At 44.0% G+C, this 13452-nt stretch overlaps 1 protein-coding gene across 1 annotated transcript in view; it reads right to left on the reverse strand.

Annotated features, from left to right (window-relative positions):
* Positions 1-775: 775 nt before the first annotated feature.
* The window catches only part of tafa1b (TAFA chemokine like family member 1b), a 96736-nt gene continuing 84059 nt past the window's right edge, over positions 776-13452 (reverse strand). Inside the window, exons 2-4 of the mRNA XM_078283481.1 lie at positions 12035-12175; positions 2240-2364; positions 776-802 (exon numbers count right to left, since the gene is read on the reverse strand). Coding sequence (XP_078139607.1) covers positions 776-802; positions 2240-2364; positions 12035-12175 — 293 coding nt within the window. The remainder of the gene's footprint in view (positions 803-2239; positions 2365-12034; positions 12176-13452) is intronic.

A 13452-nucleotide genomic window follows, 5' to 3' on the forward strand; every position in this document is an offset into this window, starting at 1 on the left:
CGGGGATCTCACACACACACACACACACACACACACACACACACACACACTCACATCAAACACACGGGCATGTGCGCGCATACACACACACACACACACACACACAGGAGCACATAGCATGTCACAGATTAGTGCATAATGGGATTGGCAGACCGGTGCAAGTCACTGTAATCAAACCCACACAGTGGCTGATAGCAAAAACAGGACATGGAAAAAAGGAGGCAATGAAAGGGAGAGGGACTGATCCTGCCATTACACACTGATCTGAGACAGCATGTGTTCTGCTCAGGGGTGGACCTGACTCTCTCTCTCTCTCTCTCTGTGTGTGTGTGTTTCTACGTTGTACATACTGCATGTGTTTGTTGGTATATGCATGTTTGTCCATCTACACACTGACTGCCATGTTTTCTTGACAGATGCGCAACAGTTTATACCAAAATGCATTAACATACTTTTTATTTATGCGTGCGCTGCCTGTGTTCGGTGATAAATATTTAGAGTGGGTGGCGGTGCATTCTGTATTTGTGTCACGCCTGCTTAATCATGCACAGCATGTAAACACACACTTGATTATTTCTCACTGAGTATTTGGGTTAATGAGAAGTCATTGAACATGAGTTGGTCCCACTCCTACCGCCCAACATTCAAGTGCACACAGTGATGTGAGGGAGAAGGAAAACAAAATAAAGAACAGCTTGAGAAAGACTAACCTTTACAGAAGCAAGAATGCAGCTCAATTTCTGTTGAAGCATCCTCTGCATTTTGCTTCCGGAAGCTAAAAAGGGGAGTATGGCTGGGTGTTCTGCAAAGAGAGGGTCAAGAGAAAAGGACACGTGTATATTGTGTAGAAAAGCAGCTTCAGGCCTAACCATTTGGCTCTCTCCTCCTAGGCTGTTGATAATAATATCTGTTCATAGCCATTTTACTCCTATACATCAGGTGATTATGTATTAGGACTTTTATCTCCATTTCTGCTCAGAAATTTACTTTCTTAACTAATGTATCTCAAGAGAATATGAAGAAAATCAATTGGACCTAACAGTATATAGACAGAATCTAGTCATTCCAAGTTTCCTTGCTTCCAATTGTGCAAAGGAATGCATTGAGAATCAGAGATGCATTCTTTAGAGTGAAGCGAGTGCTGCACCTTACCTTGGCAGGCTGGCAAGGCCCCATTCGGTCAACTTCTTTCTCAAAATTTTAGGCCTGGGGTGGCTGTGAGGGGCCCGGGGAAGGCTTTATATCTATCTGCTGGCATATAAATAGGCAGAACAACCTTGGGAAGCCCCATGTGGTCTAACCTTCACTGGCCGTTTCCCCTTTTCCTACCGTCACATTAGTCTCTGCTTCTATTCAAAGTCATGGTCACCAAGCACTAAGAGAAGCAAGGGGGGGGGGGGGGGGGGGGGGGGGGGGGGCGTTGTTGGTCGCGATCTGGGGAGTCAGTCAAGTGAATACAAATCGGGTGATCAACCTGTCACGGAGTGCCGGACTGCTGGCTTCGAGGACTTAACTCCCTTCATTATTTCTGTATCTCGCGTTCGGAGTCACTTTACACAGCCGAGAGGCAGTGGGAAAACACAGTGACTGTTAACTTTATCTCTGAGAGGAGTGTGGCCTGAGGCGGAGCCCACCTGTTTGTTTACTGCCTGCTTTATATTTGTTCTTTTCTACTACGGGCCTTTAGATAGGTTGCTTACACCGAACGGGAATCCACCTCGTTATAAAGAGGGCACAGATGTGTTGCGCTTTGTGTGCGTTCTTTATACTGCGTGCTTTGTGCACATCCTTTTTTACCCACAGGTTTGAAAATGTGCGTTTGATGTCAAATGACAGACGACTCTTATTAAAAGTGAAGCACGCAGTTGGCAGAGAAGCTATGCTAAACATTTATCAAAGTATTCAAATACAGTTTCTTGTTAAAACTACTGACTTCCTCATTTGAAGTACAAGAAAAAGGTTGAGTCACACAGTGAAATCTGTTTGGAATTTTAGGCATATACTAGATATATAAGATGGTGTGTGTGTGTGCAGGTGTGTGTGTGTGTGTGTGTGAGTGTGTAGGTGTGTGTGTACAAATGTGTGTATGCATGGGTGCGCATGTGCATACGCGTGCACTGCAGATTCCCCAGCATCTGTGCATCTGTGCATTTGTGGCTATGTCTGCATACATGTGTGCTCATATACAGTATACGTGTGTGTATGTGTGTGTGTGTGTGTGATGTGTGTGAGGTCTCACCCTCGTGGTCTTGATCTTGTTCCCAGAGGAGCACATCCATCCAGAGTTGTCAGGCAGAGTCTTACACTCCTCTCCCTCCAGACACGGCTCCATCTCACACCACCACTTCCCAATCACAATGGACGCTGGGGAAGAGAGACAGAGAGCAAGACAGGTTAGTTTACCACAGAGACACACACGTGTGTATGCACACACACACACACACACACACACACACACACACACACACACACACACAGACACACACACACACACACACACACACACAGACACACACACACACGCACAGATACTAATACTAATGCTAATACTAATAATAAAAGTATGAGTAACAACAGACAATAAATAAAGTATGAGTAAAAAATAGCAGCGTGCTTTGCCTTCAGCCAGCACATGAATAATAATAATGATAATAATAATAGTAATAATAATACTAAGAGGAAGAAGAAGAAGCAGAAGAAGAAGAAGAAAAATAACTTTATTATAGATTTATAAAAGTAAAGGCAGAGTTTATAGAATGTTTTACAAGAAGGCATATGATCAAGAATAGTAAATACAATAAATATAAATAGGAGATAAAAATGGGAAACTAATTTAAGATTTAAGAAAAAATGTACCAAATTAACCATTAATTAAACATTAAAATAAAATGAAAACCTAAGATCAAAAAGCAGGCAACAATACATAAACTGCACACATGCACACACATCTGCACAAACGTATGCTTGTTTGTGTACATACAAACATGATGCACACACACACACACACACATACACACACACACACAGTACATTATGGGGTGTCTCCTGAGAAACACCCAGCCATGTCTCTAAATGAATGTTTTTCCTCTTCTTCCGCCTCAGAGCAATTGTAGCGTTTCTGAATGGGTATTTTGCTGTTGACAATAATGTCTTATACAAACAGAGATTAATCATTATTTTGTTTTGATATAACAACATTGCATGCGGGGGGAGTAATCTCATTTTTAATCAAAACTAATTGCCTCTCATTAACATCGACTGAATTCTTCCTCCAGCTATCTGACAAAAACAAATATGTTCTCATCTTCTCATCAAGATGGCTCTCCCTCCTTTCCTCCCTCTGTATGTGTGTGCCTGTGTGTGTGTGTGTGTGTGTGTGTGTGTATGTGTGTGTACTGTGAGACAAAAAAAAAACCCCATAACACCTGAATGCCTGGAAAATTGGCAGGATAAGTGTACATGATAAAAAAAAACAGTTCAGTTAATAACACAATGAGGAGATGGGCCTCTCCGTTCTGCCACATCCATACAATTTCGAACTGCATTTGAGTTGATAAATTGTATTATTATCTGTATCCGTACATGTCAAATTAGCGAGGCACCACTGTTGCAAAATTACATTTTGTTTCGTTTTTGTTGTGAAATCCAGATGTCTTGAGCGGTAGGAAGCTCTCCTTGAATCAAATCACAGCACATGGTGTAGAAGCTCAACTATCTGTTCAATGTCAAGCTCTTACTCTTTGTATCATTTATTAAACACACTGTTTCAAAAGCCTGCTTTGTGTTTTTCACACCGCTCCGTATGAGATTTAATTTACCAGTTACTGACAATAAATGAGAAACATTCAAAGCATTTTTTCAGTTGATAGGGCATTTTGTTTTTCCAACAGAACATTTTCAACATTTGATGTGTTTCAAAATTTGCTCTGGCCTTTCATCATGCTGCCATAAAAAAAGATTTGAAGGTCAAATGACAGAGTGAATGAAATGAGTAAAACCAGTAACATTTTATTTTCCAAACTCAAATCTTTTTTTTTTTTTTTTTACCTGTTGAAAAATATTTTTTCCCTCCAGTCTGTGTTGCCAAGGTTACAGGCCAACCACCAATCAATTGCGAGTGTATAAGCAACTCGCCATCTCCCAGTGATAGAGGAAGAAGGTTAAAGTGCAGTCCTTCACAGCACAGAGTGTACTATGGTTTTGTGTGAACAGACACACACCCACGCACATACATACACACACACACACACATTACAGAAAAGAACTGGACATAGCATTACACCCCACTGCTGTTCAGTGAAGTATCTGAAAATCCAGACTTGCTCTCTCCCTCCATGAATCCTGAGGATAGCGAACTGAATGCCAGAACGAGAGCAACTCCACCAACCAAATGTGAAGCCACCCCTGGGCTCCCCCCACGGCTGTTTACCTTATACACTAATTACCACATGTTCGTCCATCATCTGCTGTGCTCTCTCGCTTTCTCTCCCTCCATGGGGTAAATATGCATCCCATCTCAGCTGCACAGCCAGGCATGATGGAAACAATATCCCACGACTTTGTTAATCACGTTTGCATCCAAATGTGTTTTAGGTGTGCGGCTTATTGCCACGTTGTTCTGGTAACACCATTATGCAGGAAGTCCTCATCAACTGACCAATTATGACTGGGCTAAAGGAGAAAGGTCTAATCAGTCCCCTCCAGTGACAAGGTGCCGCGATGCCGTGGTGAGCGATGGCGCTTTGTTTAGCCCTTCCTCTGACTGCAGAGAGCGAACTGGGAAGTTGTTTTTCATTACACCACCAACCGAGGAGGATTTATATTCAACAATGTGAATGCAGAATCCACTCGAAATTGAAAATGGTAAAGTAATACCTGCAAAGCAAAAATCAATCCCTTGGAATGGAACTGAGAGAAAGGAGGAAAGAGAGAGAAAGGAGGCAAAAAATGAGGGAGTTGAGATTAAAATGCTGCCTCAGAAGAGGTGCTGAAACATGAGGCCTGCTTTGCATGAAAGGTTGATGAATGGTATTTACTGTACTTCACAGCACATTGATTTCACCTCACGCTCTATGCCATCAAATATGTCTACTCATGAGGCATAGGTAATTTCTATAAGAGGATCCTAGAATATTGTATATGGGCATGTGAAGTTTTTGAAAATACTATATTATTTCTTGTCCTCTTATTTATCTCTATAATGAGCATTACTGAGTGTCTGTACAATATATTAGAATAGCCTGACAGTTTCCAGTCTTATAGTTTTCTAAAAGGAGAATAAAACCCCACTGTCAACCAATAAGAAAAACACATCTTCTGAATATTCATGCTCAAATTTAATCTTTGCCTTAAATAACCATTTTAGTCAGTCTACGAGGAAGGCATCAGGCCCATGGTGGAAAACCTGACATCCCACTGTTAATGATATGTGTGGTCAGAGGGCCAGGAGAATAAATACAGACAGAGTCAGGCTCAAAGTGAACACCCACGACTGCATGTCCGCGGCTGTAGCCGGGCCAGGACATCTGGCTCTGACCTTGACCGGTGGAGGAGAGCCATCCCTGGGCTGGGATCCATGCATCACTCCCTGGTGCCCACTGACCTCCAACACTCTGACGCTATGTTTTACCTAAACTACTCCCACTCCTGCCGTCAGCACAGAGGGTATAACCTTTGTTCCACCATCAGCAAACTGTGCTACTCCTCCTCTCTGTCTCTGCTGGAGAGTACAGAGGGAGCTGGCAATGATTGGGACTGGACTACTGTCTCAAATCCACTTATGGGCTGACTATTACTCTTCTGCAGCTTCAGATCCATCTGTCAAGTGCAATGCCTGCAATGTGATTTAAAGCAGCATTTCCAATTAACACCACATCCTCACAGGTTACCCCAAATTAGATGCTGTATACTGTCAAACATGACAGATGGGCTTAGAACAACCAAGAAATAAAGACTGAAAAAGTGTTTGATTCAAGATGTTAGCCCCGTAGCAAGCTGAGTCTTTAGCTTTGATGGACAAACAACGGAGAGTGAGACTTGAATTGATTGAAAAACATGAAGCGATGGACCTTTTACATGTGCATCTGTCAGATCACTGGTGAGCCGACTCTGTGATGGATTGAACTCGCTGACACGTCCCTGCCAGGTAGCAGAATGTTTGAACACCTTGACAGATGAGGGAGAGAATTGATTCCTGTCCGTGTCCAAATGCGAGGACGTGTCTGTGGGCTCGATGAATAGTTAATGTTTTTTAACTTGGAGCGGCCTCGCAGTGCTTGGTGGACTTACTTTAAATTAATCACGGCAAAATGATGGTTTTCCAATGACTTCAGCCTTAGTGTCAATGTTTTTTTTCTAGTGCCACTCACATCGATCGCCTTGAGTCGAGCTCAAGAGCAGAAAGCAATTAGGGTTTAAATTTTCATGCTATTTTGTAGGGTTGAATTTACAGTTTGGGGTGCAGGATCGATGCTTCTCACAAGATAACCGTGAACTTCCGCTGCCCCGCTTCATTTCTCTCACCGGCTCATCCCGGGCATCACTGTCTGGTAGCAGCGTCCTTCCAAACACTTCAGCTCCTCTTACTGTCTCTCCCCCTTTTGTCTGTCTCTCCCTCTGTACCTGATCAGTTTACCGCAGCATTCTGCCCTGAAGACTCACTTATTTCCCAACCAACCCAATCCATCAGTCAATCAATCCATCAATCAATCATTCAAACAATCAAGCAAGCAAGCAAACACCTCATGAATCAAATGATCCCTGTCTCTCTCCACTGAGAAAGAAAAAGTTATAATGAACTGGTCGGTTTAATAATTTATTTCTACCTTAGTGAGACAGAGGTGTTAAAATGTTGTGCAGAATGAGAGCGACCATTGTGCAATGGCAGTAATAAAGTAGTGGAAGGTCACGGGGGCTTGGAGTAAATGAAGCCAGTGCATAATTACAGTGGGACTGAGACTGAGACCCCTAGACCTGAGGTCAGTTTCAGAGAGCCATTATTCTGCATTAATCTTTGCCCCTCACAGAGAGGAGAGAGCCAAATTTTGATTAGCTATTCAGACACTATCGTTTGGCTTGCTAATCACACAGCTGTCTGGATTTTTGATTTTGTAATGAACACCCTGGCTCCCACAGACTTTAAGGATGAGTTCTATTTTTCATGTGATTATTTTTAGTATTAAAAAAAAAAAAACAATTCAAATGAAGCTCATATTTTCCAGGGAGGGGTTTGCTCTTTGCTTTGCTTCAGATTCCTGCAGGTGAAACTGGAATGCACAGCTAATTACCACGTACACACATCAGCCAGATTCAGCCACTGCTAATGCTAAATAATTACAGTCATAGGGGCAATCACAGTATGTGGCATAATTCTTGGTATAGCGCAAATTAACTGCAACAACTTGTTAGTTTACACTAAATATGGATGATGTTGAGATAACTAAAACATGTCTCATTTGCACGTGTGTGTGTGTGTGTGTATGTGCATTTGAGCGTCTGTGAGTGTGTGTAAGTTTGTGCACAAGGTGTGGGTGCATGTGTGAGTGGGTGTGTACATGCGTGCCTATTTATGGATGAACAATGAGTCTTTTTGTTGCATAGTTATTTCATTTCCTTGATGTGGGCACAAAAACGACTTTCGAAAAACGTCTCTCCCACACAACCGAACACAGAGATCTGACTTTATTTCTGTACTTCTCAATCTGTACAATTGCGGAATTGTTGCTGGAGCGCTGAGAGCAGCAACGAAATGGGGTGCTGTAAAAAAAAAAAAAGTAGTAGAACTAGAACTTTGAGGAGACTTGAGAGCTGGTTGACTACTTTTCAACTCCAGCTGAGGGTCAGACCCTCTCCTGGCAGGTTAAAGGTTGAGAGTCTAATTACGTCTTCAATAGTGTGAGAGCTCAGTGGGATGTGGCAAAGATGGAGGAGAATACCTGACTCACAGTCATTATCTTCAACTTCTCAAAAGAGAGACAAACATCTTATTTGACCCAGGAGGATTTCAGTGTTTGTTAGTCTTTCCCTCTGTCTGCCTGTGTGTCTGTGTGTGTGTGTGTGTCAGTGAGAGAAGGGAGTTATTATTTTCTATTGTATAATGTGCTCCCTCTGACCATCCCTTCAGGCGGTATCTGCAGCAGGTTTGTGTCTTGCTGACCACATAGCAGGGGGCTGTGGAACAAGAAGAGAGCCGCGCTGTGGGCGACAGAGCTTTTCTAATAGGGGGACATGATGTTCATTTGAAGTGACTGTCCTTGGGTGCCATCAACTTAGACTTCGCTAGCTGTGATGCAAAGTAATTAATATCAACTCCTGCAGCTGCGATACATTGTTTATATTCAAAAAACACATGCAAGGACACTAATGATGCTACAATGAATATCCGTTGTGTTACATTGTATTCCAGATGTAATGTGCAGGCAGTGAAATGGTTGAGGCGTAGCTCAGAAGCCAGCAGCTTGTTTCAGGTAACGTGACTGACTGGCGCTTCAGTCCAGCATCGCCGATAATGAAGTGTTCTCTGTTTGATATACATGTCCTGCTAATAATGACGATGGCCCTGCTTGTAAGGAGACAGTGCTGTTTGAAGGCCGTATCAAACGGTGCATCTTATTCCAGTAAGCTTCTGATATTTGGATTTCATTCACGATGCGCATCTGTTTGATCAGCAATATATGTGGAAGAATCGCAGCGCTTCTCGTCCCTCCCTTGAAGTAGCGTCCACCATGTGTGGCTCCCCCCGTGGATGTATCTCAAATGTACCATGGCAACCTGTCATGCTCGGCTATACCCGCCTGCAGCCAAACAGAAGGGTTCATTCCCCATCAGTGATCAGCGCTGAGCGGGCATCTGCGTGCATCTCTTGGTGAAAGAGTTTATTGCCACAGCAGCTACATGACAACACAAAGTGGTAGCATGTGTGCATGTTAAAGAATCTGCATGCGTGTGTGTGTGTGCGCGCGTGTGTGTGTGTATGTGTGGGTGGTTGCCTGTATGTGTGTGTCCATACTGCGGCTGAGTGTTTGCATGTCTCACACACTGGGGTAAAGGCAGTGGTGCGGTGACGGGCGCCTAATCTGAGCACATGTGATCGGCCCAGCGAGGCTGCGGAGATATAAGCCAGAGCGTTTGACTTGTTAAAAGGGATGTTCTTCACTAAGAGTCTCGTTGGCCCTGACATAACTGGGACATAGTTCTCCTTGTCAAAGCTAATAATCAATTCCCGCTACTGGGATAATCTGACAGCAGACCCCCACTGAGCGTGGCGCCTCCCAACACAAGCTGTCGTCATATCCCCATACATTAATAACGACCAAATCAGTTACCGATACCAGCTGATATAACCCCATGCGGCCCGTATCCACGAGGCAATAAACATTCGACAATTGCACTGATCTTCACTGCGTGCTTTGATGTTGACGTTTGATGCTAATGACAGTTAATACATCAAGGAGACTGACCGTTTCTGCAAATTCGACTAAAGATAAAGGGGTGTTATTCATTCCTTCAGGCTCTGCACGTGTGTCCAAACATGACCTCTGAAGATATACTTTTGATTTGTTACATCAGAGCACTGGCCATTTTTTTGCGGGCACATAACCTGTGTGTGTGTGTGTGTGTGTGTGTGTGTGTGTGTGTGTGTGTATGGTACAGTGGCGGCAGGTGTCCCCCGGGGGGTGGCGAGATGAGCTGGGCTGCGGCATCGTTCCTCATCTGGACGGAACATTAATAACGCCGGGACCTGGGGAGAAAGCTCCATCTGGGCCAGGCTGGTGCGCCGCTGAGGGGACAGACCACTGACTCCACAAGTCTATAATCCCTCACAAAGTGCAACAGCAGCCCGCGGGCCCAGTCCACAAACACACACGGACACACACACAGGTGTAGCTTTCATAGAGCATCAGAACCCTTGAAGGGAACGTTACCTCTCATCTCCAGTCATTTTAACTTAAAGAGAAAAGATCCCTTAATTAAATGGCGTGTTTGCAATGTGCAGCACTGCAGAGTGTTATGAATAATCAGATAATTATTCAGCCTGCCCTTCAGCCCTTAGCCCACAGTGGTTTCAGCGCTAAATAAATAACAAACAGCCTGATCCACTTTCAGGTAAGTGAGAACGATCCAAGAGGGGAGAATTGAGGTGAAGGCCCCTAAAAAAAAAGGAGATAAAATTATTATTGGTGCAAGTCACTTTGACTTTTTCGATGCGGTGCAGTGATGTTCTATAGGTCGGAGCAGTGCTGCTCACTGGCTTGTCATTTCCATTTTCATCACCGCTCCTTCTATAAGAGCTTGTTAATCAATACAGTAACAGCTACAGGGATTCTCTCTTGCTGCGGGAGCCTGAAGCATAAAGGCATGAAGTGTTAACAACTCCAAGCTCCCCTTCACTGCTCTACTCCTCCATCCCCTCCCTCCACTTCCATGCTTCAGTCCCTTTCTCTTGATATTTGTATCTCCCTTCTTCCTCCCACTTCTATGGAACAACCTGACATATCAAATCATATTTACTTTTCACCCACCTAACATACTTTTCCCCAGAAGGATAGAGGCATTATTGTTAGTTTGAACTCTTTGTCTGATGCCGAGGTATTTTTAAGTCTGGCAAGGCCATGTTTAGTGAACAAGACACAATGTATCTGGGTGTACATGAAAAGAGTCCAAAGTCCCTTGTCCGTTAGGTGATGCAGAGGAGACGGTGTCTGGTTGTCTGCCTCTCTGTACAAGGACAAAACAGCCTGCTAAAAAGGAATATTGAGCTGCATCTCAAGGTCAGAACACTCTAAATGTTTCATTCAAGAGTTGTCTCCAACCATAGGAGGAACAAAACATCAGTTTCTAAAACTCGAATGACTCAGCCTGACCTGAAGGTCCTGAAGGTTCAGCTCCTTACGCAAAAGTTTGGAACTTTTATACGGTTTCAGGTAATTTCTCATCAAAGCAGGAGGAAGTTCTTTCGTGTCTTCCTCGCCTTATATCTAATTCATATTCCAGGATCTTTTCGGGTGTCAGCTGTGGCTAACCAACCCTGTGAAGCCCACTGAGCAGGCCGTCTGGCCCTTCTTGTAACATCACTCATAATGAAGATGTTTTGGTGACATTCCTTTGCGAGAGGGCAGCCAGAGAGATGACTTTGATCTTTGGTGAAGGTTGGGGTGAAAGGATCGAGACGGAGGAGCGATAAATGAGCTCCGATGGCGTGAAGGGCCTCTCTGTTCTGTCTCAGTGGGCTTCTGACTTCCTGCCTCTTTCTTTCCAGGGAGCTGCCTCTACCTGTCGATTGTTTTCCTCAGTTGGGGCAATTCAGGTGCGCTAGCCCGGAGCTGCCCTGACTTGTGTTTATTAGTTATTCATTTCCGTCAGCCTCGGCCGCCTTGGGCAAAGTGATCTGCAACGTGCTCCCTGCTCAGGTGTTCGATGGCCCAACTGAGTCATCCTCCATCTCTCATGATGCCTAGCAACACAGCACTACTGGCTTCATAACGGTCTAATTTATTCTTAATATTAGTGAAATCACAGAGAGAGAAAAGAGGTATAATATTTTAATGTTGTGGTATGAGTCTTGTTCTGAGGTGTCTGTGTAAGAACATGTGTTATACTGTGAATTACAAAGGTGTAAAAAGGTGCAAATCTTTCTTAATCTCATTAATTTAGTCATTTTGATTCTAATTATATTTATCCCAGTGAGACCCTTTTTGATCCTTTTAATACTGTGTTTTTGCTTACATGATTTTGTTTGCAATTGAACTAATGTTCTAATTTTGTTTGTTTGACAGTGTCCTATTAAATGCTAATTTGAAATAATTATGTGACATGGATACCATTTCCCATGACAGAAACGCACAAAGTGTTGGTATTTTAGGAAACAAGCTCAAACACAATATAATTACTTGAACACTTGTGCTTTAAAGTAACATCTGGCAGAACAGGTGTCGAATAGACGTAAGAGATTTTTTTCCCCCGAACCAGGGCCCTCGGGCTCATAAGCTTCCGATGAGCACAGCACAATGTGCAAACACACATGAAATGTCCTCACCGTCCACGCAGGAGGGTTTGTTGCGCGTCGTTCCGGCCACTTTCCCCGGTAAACAGGAGCACTTGACTGTCTGGGAACGCTCCTCGATGCGATTCTTGTTACAGCACCGGTGGGCAGCGATCACCTCGCACGTACCTCCCTCTGCAGACAGACAGATACACAGACAGATACATGGTCAGCGCAGGTGAGCGGATTAATAGGAAACATGTCAGAGAAAATGACTTGAAGCAACTACACAGAGAGGTCTTGTACTCTTTCACAAACTGATTAGGTATGAATACGTCAAGAGCAGAACATGAATCTTCTGCATTTATAAACATTAAAAACCTGAATAAAATCAGCAGCAATAATGTGAATGAAAGACGGGCTTAGGGAAGAAAGCAAATGCTTAGGTGCTTCTTCCCTTGACCGCTGATCTCCTACAGTTCGTCGCCAGTGTGAAACTCAACTACCTCGCATCATAACATGTAAGGCACGTTGCACACAATTATTGGGCACACTATTCACTTACACAGTAAGTATGTGTAACAAATTGCCTCTCGAGGCATCTCAATTATTTCATTTAATTGCCTCTCACTCAGCGCTGGCTATCCTCATTCCATACCAATCAGCCCATGATGAGGATCACATCATGCACTGTATTAATGTGCCGCTCTTTGCATCCTTGATATGTTGCATAGGGTGTTAATATGATTCAAAGTGTAAGAATCACTTGTCCTGGGCTTCTCCAGTGAAGGCCTGGCAAGAGGGTAATTACTGACACCCTTAAGTCTCATGACTGAACCAATACAGTCTCAGGCTATACTACACTAAAGCAGCCACTGCTCACATTAACTCCAAAGCATAGGTGACATCAGTCAGAGCAAATGCTGCACAATAGGTCCCAGTCTGACAAAGGAGGATGTCAAAATTTTTTGTGAAAAGAGAAGGCGAAATGCGCCAAAGGCAGTACTGGGTCAAAATAACAATAGGGAGGATTGCCCAGGGGAGGGAGAGGGGCTGAGGGACATCCTGAACCAGAGAGAGACAGAGAGAGAGAGAGAGAGAGAGAGAGAGAGAGAGAGAGAGAGAGAGAGAGAGAGAGAGAGAGAGAGAGAGAGAAAGAAAAGAGAGAGAGAGAGAGGACAGGGTGTGTCTGGCTGCCAGGGACTGGCCATGCCAGTGAGTAATGAGGGAGCCACTGGAAGTGCCCCCTTCACACAATTATAAAGCGTGGGGCTAATGCAGCCAGCGGAGCTGCAGGAGAGGGGCCCTCCATCACCGCTCTCCCCTTTCCTCACGCCCCGGGAAAAACTCTTTATCTTCCCTTGACAGCCACCGCAACAGACACCGGCGTCCAACAATTAAACTGGAGCTCATCCCAGGACGGAGAGGAGAGGAGAGGAGAGGAGAGGAGAGGAGAGGAGAGAAGAGAAGAG

The sequence above is a fragment of the Centroberyx gerrardi genome, chromosome 5, assembly GCF_048128805.1.
Source record: "Centroberyx gerrardi isolate f3 chromosome 5, fCenGer3.hap1.cur.20231027, whole genome shotgun sequence".
Lineage (NCBI taxonomy): Eukaryota > Metazoa > Chordata > Actinopteri > Beryciformes > Berycidae > Centroberyx > Centroberyx gerrardi.